This window comes from Urocampus carinirostris, chromosome 3, assembly GCF_059441175.1.
Source record: "Urocampus carinirostris isolate Australia breed hairy pipefish chromosome 3, RoL_Ucar_1.0, whole genome shotgun sequence".
Taxonomy (NCBI): Eukaryota; Metazoa; Chordata; class Actinopteri; order Syngnathiformes; family Syngnathidae; genus Urocampus; species Urocampus carinirostris.
Genome location: NC_142351.1, coordinates 53907917 through 53924376, shown reverse-complemented (window position 1 = coordinate 53924376; position 16460 = coordinate 53907917). Strand labels below are relative to the sequence as shown.

At 39.6% G+C, this 16460-nt stretch overlaps 2 protein-coding genes across 11 annotated transcripts in view; one reads left to right on the top strand and one right to left on the bottom strand.

Moving 5' to 3' along the window:
- ren (renin) overlaps window positions 1-6257 on the bottom strand; it is a 37513-nt gene extending 31256 nt beyond the window's left edge. For all 3 annotated transcript variants that reach the window (XM_088330065.1, XM_088330066.1, XM_088330067.1), the window contains exons 1-2: window positions 6191-6257; window positions 4348-4425 (exon numbers count right to left, since the gene is read on the bottom strand). The gene's annotated coding sequence lies outside the window, so the exon portion shown is untranslated. The remainder of the gene's footprint in view (window positions 1-4347; window positions 4426-6190) is intronic.
- Window positions 6258-11044: 4787 nt separating this feature from the next.
- The window catches only part of LOC148370132 (membrane-associated guanylate kinase, WW and PDZ domain-containing protein 1-like), a 154991-nt gene continuing 149575 nt past the window's right edge, over window positions 11045-16460 (top strand). For all 8 annotated transcript variants that reach the window (XM_088332485.1, XM_088332483.1, XM_088332480.1 and 5 more), the window contains exon 1: window positions 11045-11640. In XM_088332485.1, the coding sequence (XP_088188611.1) occupies window positions 11343-11640 (298 nt within the window). In that variant the 5' untranslated portion in view covers window positions 11045-11342. The remainder of the gene's footprint in view (window positions 11641-16460) is intronic.

Here is a 16460-nt window from a genome sequence, read left to right as displayed (position 1 = left end):
TTGAGTCAAAAAGGTTCCCGACCAATGGCGTAAGGTAACACTGCAAATCACCCTGAAAACACCATCCCCACTGTTAAACATAGTGGTGGCAGCATCATGGTTTGGGCCTGCTTTTCTTCAACAGGGACTGGAAAGATCGTTAGAGTTGATGGTAAGATGGATGGAGCCAAATACAGGGCAATTATGCTAGAAACTTTTGGAGTCAACAAGAGACCGAAGAATCAGGTGCAGGTTTACCTTCCACCAGAACACCAACACTAAACATAAAGCAAAGTTGACATTGGAATGGTTTAAAACTAACAATATCAATGTGTAATATGGACCAAGCCAGAGTCCAGACCTCAATCCTATAGAGTATTTGTGGAAAGATGTGAAAGATTCTGAGCACAAACGATTACTGTCAAACTTTAAAAACTTGGCAAATATTCATTTTTCAACATGTGCAAAGCCTATAGAGACATACCCAAAAAATATGAACTCACTGGGGATTATACTTTTGCAACATCTTCTTCGCAATATTTTTTTTGTTAGCACTATATAAAATGTTGAGTAAATTTGTTTTCTTTTCATGAAAGTGTCTCACCTGTAGTTGATCCTTAGAAAATATTTTGAGTTTTCTTTAATTTATATGTCATGATTACTGATGATTACTGATGTGACTCAGCTGAGGCTGCTCATTTGGCTCGGACTCTGATTGGCTCCCGATCAGTACTTGTACCCACTCCTGTTTGTCCCCTTTTGTCAGTATGTCTGCGAACCTCAGTGTATACTAGGCAAGCCTTTTTCGACCCTGACTCCCACCTGTCCCGTTTTTGCTCTCTTCTGTCACCGGTTACAACCCGTTTTTGATCCCGACCACGATTTTGCTCTCTTGTCCCGGCTATCGAACTGTTTTTTCCGTCCTTGACACTGCCATCGCTTGCTACGGGAGATCCACTTTCGTGTTCGGATCACAATCCGAGTACAAGAACGACTTGCTTCCCGCGCCTAGTGAACGCCGGATCGTGGGTGCAGCCCTTTCTCTTTCCTTTAATAAAACTTGTGAGAAACATAATGCAATTGGGTCCTGTTTCCGTTCTGGTCCTGACACTAGTTTGAAGCCTGAAATATGGCAATATGTCAAAAAGTTCTCGGGGCCAATACTTTTGCAAGGCACTGTAGCAACACAGACATGGAAAGTCATGGCTACGTGTGTGTTGATTTTCTCGCGCCAGCAGGATCAACAAAACCGATCACGGTCTGAATGCAAAAATATTATTTTTGGTGGACTGCAGGTTACATCAGCTCTTTTCATGCTAATTGCCGTTCGTTTCCAGAGAAAGAGTAAACAGCACTGTACAGTTCTCAGAACCAAATCATAACATTGCAAGTGAGAAGTTCAACCGTCAAGGGGGTTGTTTAAAGTTATTTCACTGAATACATCGGATACCATAAAATTGGCTGAGCAAGCCTGACTCAGAGCTTTCCTTATCTATACGGCAATTGGGGACAATCTCACATTTGACATCTGACTTTGTGACCCCGCAGCTAAACAGATAGCATGCTAGCCATTTCCCACATTTCTGAGGAAGACCTTAACGTCACTGGGGTCTGGCCTTGCACCTAATGTTAGCCGCTTTTCTGTTGGTGGCCATGGGAAAAAGTACAACCCCAGCAAGATAAATTGTATGTTCTGAGGATTTTATTTATTTATTTATTTGTTGTTTTCAAAGCACTACAGATGTTTACTTGGAGTCATTGCCGTCTAGAGCTGGTCAGCAGTCACCGGGGTTTTCATATCTTTTACAGAGGAGATGGATCTTTGACATCGAGAGATTCGAGTTGAAGAGAGGATGGCAAAAGGTTTTGAATTGGATTATATTTTGCACATCTAAAGAAATGTTACACAAACAATGTATACAACTCCATCTGCTGCCCATGATAACATACCTGTACCTGTCAACTTATACATTCCCAACGCATTTTGATCATTTCATATTGTGTACTGGAAATGTTTCCTTTTTTAAATACGCTGCTATGTATAGTAAGAAACACTGAATTTACTGCAAATGGAGAATGAATTAAGAAATATGCCAAAGTAATTTTAAATTTGATAAAATAAACTTCTTTACACAATCTATCTTTGTTTTTAGTCTACATCAGGGGTCAGCAAACTATGTCACGCGTGCCAGCAGTGGCACGCGAGGGGTTAACCTGTGGCAAATTAATAATGAAAACGAAATACGGTGCGTGCGTAATGACGTCACACAATGGAAAACATCTTACCGCAATATCACAAGTAAGAGCGCTATTAAATTGACAAATCTTAACAAAAGTAGACGCAGAAAGAACACAAGAAAATTGATAAGTGGTTAAGAATCAAGCCAAAACCTCAGCCCAAGAAGAAAGATTCAAAAGAAGCTAACAAAATTGATGACGCTACAAAACGTAAATGTTCATTCAAAGCATCGTGGAAAGAGGAGGTCAAGTGGCTTGTAGCAGACGACGCAACGCAAACATTGCATGAATAAAGATGAGTAAATACAGGTACATACTGATGACAGGTGGAAAACAGCGATGTCATATACATGCAATGAATGTTATAAGTACTACCATTTATAATGAAGTTAATTTTAAAGTGTTGCTCTGTTATATATTCTGATTATCAATCCATAATACTTTGCAACAATGTTTTTTTTCTGATTAGTCGTCTTATTGTGTTTCAAGTTGTGAAAAATGGGGCAGGCAATTTTATGGCTCGGCAGGCAACTTTTCATAGTCTGCCCTGGTGTCTGGTAACTTTTTGTTACTTTTTGAGTTTCAGACACTGTAAATGGTATGGTAGCTGTCCATATCACTTGTTTTTTGATTGTAGTTCATTGTTGATGAAGAATGGTTGATTCTGGTTGATTCTTGTGGTAAAGAGTTGAAATCATGGATGGCTACAGGCCTTTCCACTTGTTGCACACATTCATTTTTTTGGTTTATCAACGAACAAGTGGAAGATAAATTGGTCAGTTATACGATTTAAATGTATATCCATGTCGTATAACCGGACTGGTGTAAAATGACAGCTCTGTTGGATTTAAAAAAATGTTGTGCAAATCATTAATCTTGGTGTGGCACACTGATTTACAAGGACATTTGAAAGTGTCACGCCACGCCAAAAAGGTTGCTGACCCCTGGTCTACATAATCTGTATTGCAGTAAGTAAATAGGTGCTGTGTTGTTTTTGTATAGTTTATTATTATTTATTTGTATTAATTTATTTATTAATGCATTGTGCCTGAGTATTTTTCTCCCATTTATTTGTTGTTAGCTATAATTAATTAAAAAGGTATTTAAAATTGTGTAATTTCAATTTTTCCTTTTTTTTTAGATGTATTTCTTATTTTTTTAATTTAATTCGTTTTTTTTATTTGATGGGTCTGTTTCCATGTAAACTTGACTATTTAATGGAACCATTTTATTGAGTTATGTATTTGTATATTTATGTCACTTATTTTAAATCATTTGTTTTTATTTTTAAAGTAACCATTTATTTTCTAACCATTTAAGTATTTATTTGGATGGATTTAGATACAAAAAGGATGATGGTCTCTAGAGTCTGAGTTTTTGTAATTAAGGGCTTTTGAAGTAAACATGACTTTTGAAGTAAACATGACTTGACTTGACTGTTGAATTGTCATTATTGTCACTGATACCAACGTTGCGAAACATTGTATGTAACGATACTAAACATGGTACTCCAGGGTACATATGTAGAAAAGACTTTAAAGATAAAAAAATATTTTGAACAAACTGTCAGGATAACTAGGCAAACATGGAGACTTGTCCAAGTAATGAAAAAGGGCAGGAGAAAGAAGTGAAAATAAGTCGAAATATAAATGTTTTCACAGTTTTGTGTGCTCATTTAGGGTGGTGATGCCCCCTGGGGAAGAAGCTGTCTATTATCATGTAGGAATTGCAATCATTGATAAGGGGGAGCATTTGGCCGAGGTTGACAGGTATACGATAAGTCTGACAAGAAATAGTCTTCCTTGATTTCAACACTGACAAAAAGTTCCGTCCCAGCTGACAAGATCAAGCTAATGTAAACAGTCTCCATTTAGCACTTATCTGGTGACAGAACACAGCAGTGACACACAGGCAGGGGGAGGCAGAGGGAGGTAAAACAATATTCAGTTGTTACTCAGATTAAAGTTCTTTCTCATTTAACGTCATATTTAGGGGATTTTCTTTTGCATATTCGCTGAGTTTTCATATTATATAATGAATATTATTTGCTAGGGTCAGGTATGCCTCCTTCCACCAGAGGGCGCCTGCTATGTTTGGAACTAAGCACAGGTGTGTCCAATCACCACTCACCTGTCCCAGATTATCCTCACACTTCACGAAAATATTTCGAACAGCACATGTTGTCGGATCGTTTTTACATGACTGTGCCTGTAAGGGAAAACATGGTCTAAGTGTGCATTTTATACTACATTCTATATTTTACACCCAATACACCTTAATACGTGTCATGATTATTGATTAGTATTACTTGTGCCCGCTTGTTTGGCGCCAGCCTCTGCGGGCTACCTGATTGGTTCCCTGTCCTTTTTTAAGCCCAGTACTGTCACTCTTCAGTTGTCAGTCCGTCAGCGAACCTCTGTTGTTACAAGGCAAGCATTTGGACCCTGATTCCCGCCTGTCCCGTTATTTGCACCCGTTTTCCACCTGTCCGTTCCTGATCTCCTCGTTTCTCTCCATCTCCCGCTCCGGAAGATCCACTTCTGTACTCGGATCACGGTCCGATTGCGCGAGCGGCTTGCTTCCCGCTGCCCTTCCTCTTTCTATCAATAAACTTGTGGTTAATACTAGGCATTTGGGTCCTGATTCCGTTCTGGTTGTGACAATACGTTTATATATCTTTATAGGTTTATATATTTCTGTATTGTACTCAAAACCTGTTAAGTTTTCAAGTTGTTCTCAGGAGCAAGCACCTTCAACGTCAGGACAATAAGGTTCCCAAGCCAAAGAATTTGTCTCTTATTAAAAGCTACAATTCAGACGCTCACTAGTAGACGCCTATCTGTTATCAAACAGGTGCACGGAACTCCTTTGCTAACCATCTACAACTTGAATGCCATTAAGTACGTTCTGTTCTGGTAGAGTTTGACTCCCAAATTCCAAGCCTATAGCTCATTTATTATACTCGCATGCTACCTAGCGACCAACATTATACACTGCATTTCCAGTCTGAACCAATCAGAAACCTTTTACATGCACATGATTTATTGTGTCCTCCAATCAGAATCCACAAGACTGTATAAAAAGAAGGCGCACACTTCAGTTTACGTATTTCATTTCAATACAAGAACGCAACTTTTCCTTGTTTCAATGTGCTTGCTTTTCTTTAATAAAAGAGTTTGATTGTAACCTAAAAGCTTGTTATTTCATCCGAACATCATTTTCAAGCTGAAAGTGCCATGCCAGCACTGTCTTTTTTTTAGTTTCTGGTTTCTTGTTTGGACATTTTGTTAATGCCCACTTGTTCGTTTGTTACGTTATTCCTTGCATTTTCAATGTTCAGTTTTGGTATTTGTTTCTAATTTGAACTTTGTCAGGTGGAGTCACACAAGTAGTGCAAGTCCTCCTCAAGTGACACTCCCATAAAAAATGCCAAGATCACAGCCTTTGCTGCGGCAGGGCGGGTCACGGGTTAAGCAACACTTGACAACATGATGCTAAATTTTGTGTGTGAGGCCAAACATTTTCTGCGGTTAAGGCACCACTCTTTAAAGCTTTAAGTGCAATTTCATCCATTAATGACGAGGAAAACGTTGTGCACAAGTATGCAGTACTTGAATATACCTGGATTATTTTAGTTTATCTTAAATATTAAAATAAATGTAATTTATTGTTTATTGGATGGAATTTGATTATATGCAGATTCGATTGGACCCATAAATAAGACATTGCTACATTCACTCAGTATTTGAGTCGTTTTTTTTCACCAAGTGCTTTTTTACTTTTACTTTTTAGTAGTACTATTAGCAAGCTAACGGCAGTTTAAGCCACCCTGTATTTTATTCTCTCATTGTGTGGATCTGATTTCCTAATGGAGGATTACTTATTTATTGATGTTTTTATTAAAAATAAAGCAGTGCTTCATTTATAAATTAAGACAATAACACGCTATTAGATTATGATACAGTTTACATACCTGTCAGCCTCCAGGGATCCATGCCCGTACAAACTGTCGTATTTCCCGTACAAAATACAAAATAATCGTACACTATATTATTTTTTTTTCCGGAATGATGCGTGATGGGAAATCCCCAGGCGGCAGACACATGCGATTGACAAATTTGAGTTTTTCCGTACAGATTTCCTTGGACGTCGTACTCGTCTTTAAATGCATAAAAAATGTACTTTGTACGGCAAAACCGTACAGGTTGACAGGTATGAGTTTATATACACTATCTCTTTCTTGCTCAGCTATTCAAATGATGAATCAGATGAAGGTTTATTTTTTTGTACTATATATTCGACTATGATCCACCAGACGCGAACCTCACAACGCGTTACAAGTTCACTTATCACAAATTATTCTTGTAATATACAGTAAAATCTTACTTTGAGCTGATTATGGGCCCATGTACTATATCAGGTTTGGCCACTAGAGCGCAGCATTGAAGATGAAACAAGGGAACATTGAACATCACATGTGTTCACGCTTGTGATGACGTTTATTTCATGCACATTTAGCGCATCCACCAGAAAGATGCGAGAAAATGGTTAAATGACACGAGTAAAAACAGAAAGGAGAAAACGAGAAAAGAAAAAGAAAAATATAAAACACAAAAGAAAAAGAAGAAAAGATAACAGAAGAGATTTTAAGCAAGAAAAAAAAAACAAGAATAGAGAAAAGGAGAAAAAGCGAGAAAAAAAGGAACAAAAAAGACAGGTTTTTGTCAAGAACCAGAACAGGATCAGTTCCCCAAAATCTCCCATTACACGGCCCCTGTCATCCTCTCTTTAATGCAGTGCACTCGTCTTGTCCCATGTGCAGAAAACACCGACCAAAGCATGATGCTACCAGCCCCATGCTTCAGAGTAGGGATGGTGTTCTTTGGATTTTACTTTTCGTTCTTCTTCCTACAAACACGCTTAATGGAATTATGACCAAAAAGTTCTAGTTTGGTCTCATCTGACAAAAAACTTTCTCCCATGACTCCTCTGTATTATCCAAATGGTTATATGCAAACTTAAGACGGGCCTTAACATGTGATGGTTTAAGCAGGGGAGGAACCTTTTGTGCCATTCATGACGTCCTAATGTATTACCTACAGTAACCTTGGAAACGGTGGTCCCAGCTCTTTTCAGGTCATTGACCAACTCCTGTCGATTCCTCATCTTTCTTAGAATCATTGAGACCCCACGAGGTGATATCTTGCGTGGGGCTCCACTCAGATTGAGATTGACCGTCATGTTTAGCTTCTTCCATTTTCTAATGATTGCTCCAACAGTGGACCTTTTCTCACCAAGCTGCTAGGTAATTGCTCCGCGGCCCTTTCCAGCCCTGTGGAGGTGTACGATTTCGTCTCTCGTGTCTTTGGACAGCTGTTTGGTCTTCGCCATGTTACAAGTTAAAAGTTTATGTTGCTAACGACCTCAAACCGGTACATCTGATTCAGGATGATATATGGAGTGCCGGTGGTCTTCTAATGGGCGGACTAACAGGTCTTTCAGGGTCAGAATTCTAGAAATACTAATTTGCCGCTGTATCACACAAATAAATCGTTAAAAAAGTATGCATTTTGATTTTTCTTTTTAGTTTATCCCTCTCACGGTATATATATATATATATATATATATATATATATATATATATATATATATATATATATATATATATATATATATATATATATATATATATATATATATATATATATATACACTTACATACGGTAATGATGCACAGCCATGAACTCTCTCAGCACTTAACATTGATATGAAATGGAATGGAAAACTCCCTTTCATGCATTCTTATTCAGGCCACTGCCCTCGGAGCAGTGGCTTGAGCCCCAGTTTGTTTTGTCTTTCTGCAGCCGGTCTTCTGTTTTTTTCACCTGATGCTCATCTACACCCCGACATCCCTGAGGTTGGACCTCAGTCGTATGAGACATAAAGGACATTTATTTATCAATGCATTGCTTTTGTTTTGCACCCACATTCAATAGACAATAAAGACACACACAATGACTCACACAAATAGTTCAGCCTTTTTGTTCAATAGCAATCTTTTAATGTGAAATTGAATTGTGCAGATAAAAAAGATCAAAACGCGTTTTTTTATGATTTAAAAAATGCAACAACAAGCAGTCATCAAATAATACAGTAATCTCTCGTTTTTGGAGCAGTTGCATTCCAAAAAGGATCGGCAATCGTCAAAACCCGTGAAATCTATTTATATATTAAATACTCTACATTAAAACCAAAGAACAAACACAATTAACAGGCTCAGTTATTTGTTTATCAAATAGAAGTACAATAAAACAATATTGCTGCTAGAATTTTGTCGCCATCATGAGGACGATCGGAAAACAAAAATGTCCCATGAAAAGGGCTCTAAAAAAACAACAAATAAAAGCATTGTACAGGACTCACGAAGATGTTTTTCTTTTCTTTTCAATAACTTCTGATTCTGTTGTCAGATAAATTATTGGACCGACTTTGGCACTTTTCGATAACTTGGCCTTCTATGGGTAAAAATCTCAATTTGACCCACAAAAGTGAATTATGAACTTATGTTATTAGTGTAAAGATTTATTAAGTTTTTCTAGGACATATTACATTCTACAAATTAACCTAAGATTAATTCTAAACATTTCCAAACCATCTACTGTACTTCAGAGAATCGTCGCCATCACGTGGAAGTCATTGGTACTAGCAACAAAATGTTGCGTAAATATCAAGTCAAGTCATGTTTATTTGTATAGCCCTTAATCTCAAACGGCTGTACAGACTACAGACTACCGTTATTCCATACCATGATATAAAACCTACATGAGGGCAAGGAAACACTTAAAAATCTCAGCATGAGGAAAAGGAATCCTTCTCCCTCAGGGACAAGAACACAAGAGTATAAGGTCAACATCATTATCCTACAGTTGAGGTGCAACAAAACATAACAGTAAACAATATTATAAACTAACAATCGGCAGTTAACATAAATTAAAATAAATAAAATTAAATTAAACGCGGGAAACGAATTGGGCAAAAATAAACCGAAAGAAAAATACAATAACACAAGGAAAAGAGAGAGCTAAAATAAGAACAAGAATAAACTTTACATGTTGTATAAACAGATTAACACTGACAAACACCGGAAATAAAATGAAAATATTTAGAAATCTACAAAAAAAGATAAAATACCAAAAAATTTTGGCGTTCCAAAGCCAATGTAACGCACCATCAGTAATGGTAATGTAAGGATGGTATGCAAATGATCAAGTACATAATTTTGCTTCAGGCCCCCTATGAAGGGTCCCCATGGCTTGGGCTGCTTTTATACATTGCTAGGCGTAATCAAACAACCTTCACTTTGCATCAGCCTTCAGACTATACTAGACTATACAAATTCATCAATTATTAATAAAAAGTAAAAGCTTTTACGGTAGTCATGTTCAATGTCGGTCTTTGGGAGATTGTGGGCGGGTTTTGGTTTGCAAGGGGGCGGGGAAACGCGCCACCACTGAGCGCGTCCACCCTTGTAATGGGAATTCCGGCTCTTTTCAGAGAACTGGCTTTTTCGGCTAGGCTCACTGATAAGAGGAGGCTCTCTTGGCTCCCAAAGGGTTAATCCAACTTTTTGTCTTTACCAATATCCATCCATCCATCCATTATCTGCACCACTTATCCTCAGTAGGGTCGCAGGGGTGCTGCAGCCCTTCCCAGCTAACTTCGGGCAGTGAGCAAGGGACACCCTGAACTGGTATCCAGCCTGTCGCGGGGTACACTGAGACGGACAACCATCCACTCACTCATTTACACCTCGGGACAATTCGGACCGACCAATTAACCTGACATACATGTTTTTGGAATGTGGGAGAAAACCGGAGTGCCCGGAGGAAACACACGCAAGCACGGGGAGAACATGCAAACTCCACGCAGGACGGTTCGATCTCAGGACCTCAGAAATGTGCCGCAAACACGCTAACCACTGCGCTGCCGTGCTGCCCGTCTTTAACAATATTTCATATTTTATTATTTATACTACATATAATATGCATATTATTACAAAATGTGCTAAGTTAACGAGTTTGGAAAATATATTTAGCCACTATATTACAATAGCCCTTATACTTTTAACGTACAGTGAACGTTTATCTGATATAAGATCTCAAATTGCTCTTACTCGGCAAACAGCTCAGAGGTGACATTCTAACATTGACCTGTCACAAGTGCTTCTGAGAGAGAGAGAGAGAGGGGGGAGAGAGAGAGAGAGAGAGAGAGAGAGAGAGAGAGGAAGAGGGAGAGACCTTAAAATTTGGGGCAAGAAAAGTAAAAAAAAGGGAAAAAAGAGAGAGAGGAAGAAAAAAAGAGAGAGAGAGAGGGAGGAAGAGAGCTTAAAAATTGGGGCGAGAAAAGTAAAAAAAGAGAGGAAAAAAAAGAGAAAGAGGAAGAAAAAGAAAGAAAGAGAGTGTGTGTGGAGAGAGAGAGAGAGAGAGAGAGAGAGAGAAAGACAAATTGAAAGAGAGAAAATGAGAGAATGACAGAGATAAAAAAGAGTGAGGAAGCGAAATACAGAGAGGAAGAGAACAAAAGAAAGAGTAAGAGACAGGAAAAGATTGAGAGAAAGAAAGATAGAAATCGAGAGAGAAACAGAGAGAAAGAGTGAGGAGAGATATAGAAGAAAAGAGAAAGAGAGAGTGTTTTGAAGTGAGTTGGCTCTGGATCGGCGGGGAGCTGGCTCCCGGGCAATCACTCGAAAGAGCCTGCTTGAGGTCCCGTTTCGTTCTCGAACCAACCCATCACTATTCCAAATATCCTGTGTGTTCGAGACACGAGCAGATGGGTTCAACTAGTAAACCTCGACCACACTTTTTACTTCTGAAAGAAAAAGAGGAAAATTAAACTGGAGGCACGGGTGATGAGAGCATGTATGTTGTCCAGGACCTGGAAACCAAAACCGCAATAAGGAACACACCTGGTTCAGGATGGCGGCATACAGCAGGTGCAGCCTGGCTCGTTCGGGAAAGCGCGTTAAAACGCGCGAACTTGGATTAACGCGCCGATATTGTGAACTTATCCAAGTGTGGGAACTCTCAATGGCCTATTCATGGATTTAACTTGGGTTCCGAGTCAGCATGTCCAAAGTCATCCAAAAGAAGAACCACTGGATCACCAAAGTCAACGAGTGCGTCGTTGTGCGCGATGCGTGCGGGGAATTGAACGTGGAACTTTGCGGTGGGGCCGAACACGGACAGTTCGCCTACGTGGGACAAGTTCGAGAAGATGCTGTCCTTTACCAGGACGGGAAACTCAACGTGGGGGAGCTCATTCTGGAGGTCGAGGGATTGCCTGTGTCCGGATTGCCGCTTTATGACATTTGGACTGTCATTACCTGCACTAAAGGGCCCGTCATTTTGAAGACCGTGCGTCAAGGTAAATAGTCTCTACATCTTTATATCTATTCGTGTCCTTACCTGTCAACCTCAGGAAATTGTTCCCCTCACCAATGACGGCAATTCCCCTCAATAAGTGATCATAAACTATAAAAATAAAAATAAATAAAACACGAGGCGGTTCCCCACTAAGCCTACTCACAATGTGTGAAGATAGGTTTTCTGATTTACATTTCATTTAATTGGCAGAGCAAAAAATACATTTGTAAAATGTAGCATGGAAAAAAAATCCTTTACCGTCCTACCATAACTTATCAAACAAGCGCTGCTCCCTTTTAATATACGCATGAGTACATAGGTAATCCGCCATCATGAAAAAAAAGTCCATGCAACGAGAAAAACAATGACTGGATGGCTTGACTTGCTGTTAGTTTGCTAATGCAATCAGTAATTGTATTGTTTGGGGAACCCATACCTGTCAAGCTCCAGGGCTCCATGCCTTTACAAACTGTCGTATTTTCCCCAACAAAATACAAAATAATCCTACACCATATTTTTTTTCCAAACGTGTTTATTTATGTAGTTTAACATGTTATATTGTACATGTGTTTTGATATATCATATATGTTGTTAATTAACATTCTGTTGTGAGACACTGAGTTGCTTGACATGAATGAGGTTTATTATAAGAAAAAGTTCAAAAATGAAGTAGCTTGGACGTTCACTGTAGAGGGAAAAATACATGCAAATTTAATTATTTAGAATAATACATTTTCTTATTCAAATTATGAATTAATTTTCTGCATTTAATGATTATTAAAGGGATATCCCAAAACCTGTCTTTTTTCATTTTTTTTATACTTCCTTTTTTTTCTTAACATCTTCATACAACATAATAATTCATAATATAAGCATCAAAGCAAGTGAGCCGTTTGAGAGCCGGCTCTCTTTAATGAGTTGAGCCGAAAAAGCCGGTTCTCTAAAAAGATACGGACATCCTTTCACTATACAACTACCACATGAAATCCGATGTTGAATGATGCATGATGAGAAATCCCCAGGCGGCAGACGCATGCGCACAGTAGCATCAAAGCGCTCGCTTCGTTTGCAACGAAAAACACGATACCGAGATAGAGGCTACCGCGGCAAACTCGTTTGACTTGATTGATTTGCCATTTCGCGATAGTCGGTGTATACCGGATGGTACCCATAATTGACAAATTTGCGTTTTTCCGTACACATTTTCTTGTACGTCGTACACGTTTCTTATTTCTTATTATTTCTTTTTTCTATACATTCGTTTATTATTAATATTCCTTATTACCCCTCACCTAATATTTTAATCTTAATATTAATCTTGTAAATTTTCTTGCACCATCAGGATGGCCTTTTTATTTTTAGTTGTGAATTTTACAAATCAGAATCACAATACATACTATTCTCTCTGCCTTTTTGTCCGTACATCTCTTTGTGTGAGAGATATACAAGATATAAACTCTCTGTTGGCAGAATTATTCAGATAAAAACACTTATTGAAGTTTTAACCTCCCTCGCGAATGGAGCGGGCACGGCCGAGCCGCCATCTTCCCTGGTTCCCCGGCCGAACTCTCTACAGTCGGTCAGTAGGCGTGGTTTATTCATTTCACACATAAACAGGAAATGAAGTCGCACATAAGCACGACTTCACAATAAAATGAAATAAAATTGAGAAACATATTTACAAATAATGTAATTAGACTGATCTTTGAAACGTGACTGTGTATGTGCGTGATGATTGTTTTTATATTAGGAATATTAAAACAGGTTAATTTCATAGCATGGAAGTCTGAGAAATACACAACCAAAAACAGTCAACTTTACATTTTGTCTGTACATATCTCTATCTCTCTGTCCATTTCTGTGTCTGTTTGTATATCTATACATCCATCTATACATCAATACATTTCTACATGATCTATATGGTCTCATGCAAGTGCGGTGGAGGTTTTAGACTATAATTTCAAAGAATTCCTTGGCGCCAACCTAAAACCACTCCTCGTGAAAAAGAACACCACCACTCAAGTGTTGCTTTGTGGTGGGAACATCATATTTTGGGGTTGCTTTTTTTTACTCAAGTAGAACCAGGGCCACCAATAACGCGGACAGAGTTTTATTTTTTTATTTTTTTAATAAATTGAATAACATATGTCAATATACAGGCAGCACAGCAGTGCAGTGGTTAGCACGTGTGCAGCACAGTTCTAAGGTCATGAGATTGAACCTTCCTGAGCGGAGTTTGCATGTTCTCCCCGTGCTTGCATGGGTTTCCTCAGGGTGCTCCGGTTTCCTCCCACATTCCAAAAACATGGATGTCAGGTTAATTGGCCGGACCAAATTGTCTCTACGTGTGAATGAGCAAGTGAGTTGTTTGTCTCTGTGTGCTTGCGACTGGCTGGCAACCAGTTCAGGGTGTCCCATGCTCGCTGTCTGAAGACGGCTGGGATGGGCTCCAGCACCCCCGCGACCCTACTGTTGATAATTGGTGCAGATATTGGATAGATGGATGTCAATCTACTGTAATCCATCACTACCTTTTTTGCGGTCTCAGTGCATCACAAGTTGAAAAATACTCCAGGATCTATTATCCTCACTGGCATGTTGCTGTGATTGGTGGCTGCCAGAGTGCACTTTTGTCAGGCCTGGTGGCTCTTTTTTGTCATAGTGTCCAACAAAATATGAAGTGCACTCATGCCACAATCTATTATTCCTGATCACCTATTGCTGTTAACGGGGACTTATACTTCTGTCGGCTCTGGTGGCTTTTTTTTGTTTTGTTTTTACTGTTTCTGTATTTTGGCACAGAACCAAATGCGCTAGTGCCCCCGCTATCCATCCATCAATTATCCATACCGTTTATCAACAGTAGGGTCGCAGGGGTGCTGGAGCGCTTCCCAGCCATCTTCGGGCAGTAGGCAGGGGACACCTTGAACTGGTTGCCAGTCGCAGGGCACACAAGGACAGACAATTCGCTCGCTCATTCACACCTAGGGACAATTTGGACCGGCCAATCAACCTGACATGCATGTTTTTGGAATGTGAGAGGGAACAGGAGTGCCCGGAGGAAACCTAAAGAAGCACGGGGAGAACATGCAGACTCCACACAGGTAGGTGGGTAGCTGGATTTGAACCCATGACCTCAGAACTGTGCCGCAGACGCGCTAACCACCGCCCCGCCGTGCTGCCCGCCCCGCTATCCATTTCCCCGGAGCAAGGCCAACATTTATGGTTTTGTGATCCTTTATCCCCGGCTGAAAGCAGAGACAGGCAGAGCGCTTTTTTTCTTTAAATTCCAGCGTCTGAGACACGCCATTGTTGCCCGTTTGGAATTAACTGCACTGTTTTAGCCATTACCCTTTATCCCGAGGTGACCATTGCTGAGAGCAGGGGTGAGAGATCAAGTTTGTGACATGCGTGTCGCCTTTTACTTCTGTTCTTTCAGCCTAAAATGAACAGCTCCTCTCCATTATCCCCGGTCTAGCGTAGACCAACACAGTGCATCTTAACTGGGGTGCGTCTTTGTGGATTTTCAAGTATTAACATAAGCAAAGGATTACAACACTTAAATAAACACAAACAAAACATAATCATTTACAAATTTAGATTGCACCTGTACTACAGGGAAATTGGAGGGCAATTAAGAGAGCGTCCAGCTAGCTGTGTGTTAGCATCAAGTGTCCTTGAATGGACACGGATCTCCACAATGATTAAAATAGATTAAGAAATGTAGCATTTTCCCACAAATTTTAGGACAATGTCATCCGTTTAAGGCTCATGGACCTGGTGTTGGCAAGATGGTCTGCAGCAGTGGCTTAGGAGCCTTGTTAGACTACCCGTAGCAGTAGGCCGGACCTGCAGCCTCAGTATTGCTTTCTCTCATGATGCCGCATAAGTTTTTTGGGGGCCGACTTCCTCAAATCAAGAATGCACTGCAAGTGCAGCACCTAAATGAACGGTTTGGCGCTGAAGTGTGCATCTCAGCGATGTAGAGCAAAAGAAAGTGAAACAGAAAATGGCACCGACAAGAAAATCAAATTTTGCACATTAAAAGATGCAAATAGTGAACGATTTGGCCCAAAAGCAGAAAGAAAGTTGGTTAAGCTTGAAAGCTATTGGCAAGATTTAGAAGTTAGGTCTGACGTAAGGGAGGAGGAAGCCGCGCTTCTTTTACCCCAAAATGTCTTTGGATTTAGTGATTTTGAGTTAAACTGATAGGGTAAGCATTTTCTTTATCTAAATAATTACTTGAGTAAAAGTAAGTGCATACCACAAAGATAAATAAAACCCGGCGAGCGTGAAGCCCGAATGACCCCACTTAATGACTGACATTTTAAGGGTGAACCCAACCTAAATTTTTGGCTGGGTCGAGTTTTTGCCTTACCTCTATTAACCAACCACAGAGCACCCAGAATTAATGATTTTTTTTTTAATTGCATTACAGAAATTAAATACCGTATTTTCCGCACTATAGGGCGCACCGGGTTATAGGGCGCACCCCCAAAAAATAGTTTTTGGTCCTATATCTTCCAGAGATAAGGCGCACCGGATTATAAGGCGCTACAATGGGAACGTCGACAAAACAGTCAGATAGTTCAGTCAAACTTATTACCCCCTTAACATTCCGAAAGCTTGCAAAGAAGCAAATACATGTCGTAGACACGTGAGGATGCGGTGTCCGTACGATGTCACTCAAATGCATCGTTCCAAATATCATTCGGAAGGTTAAAGTCTTGGGATTCAAGAACTGCCAACATTCCTTAGTTTCTATTTTCTTTTTCGCTCGCAACTTTATTGTGCATATGACAATAAACACTTGGAATTGAG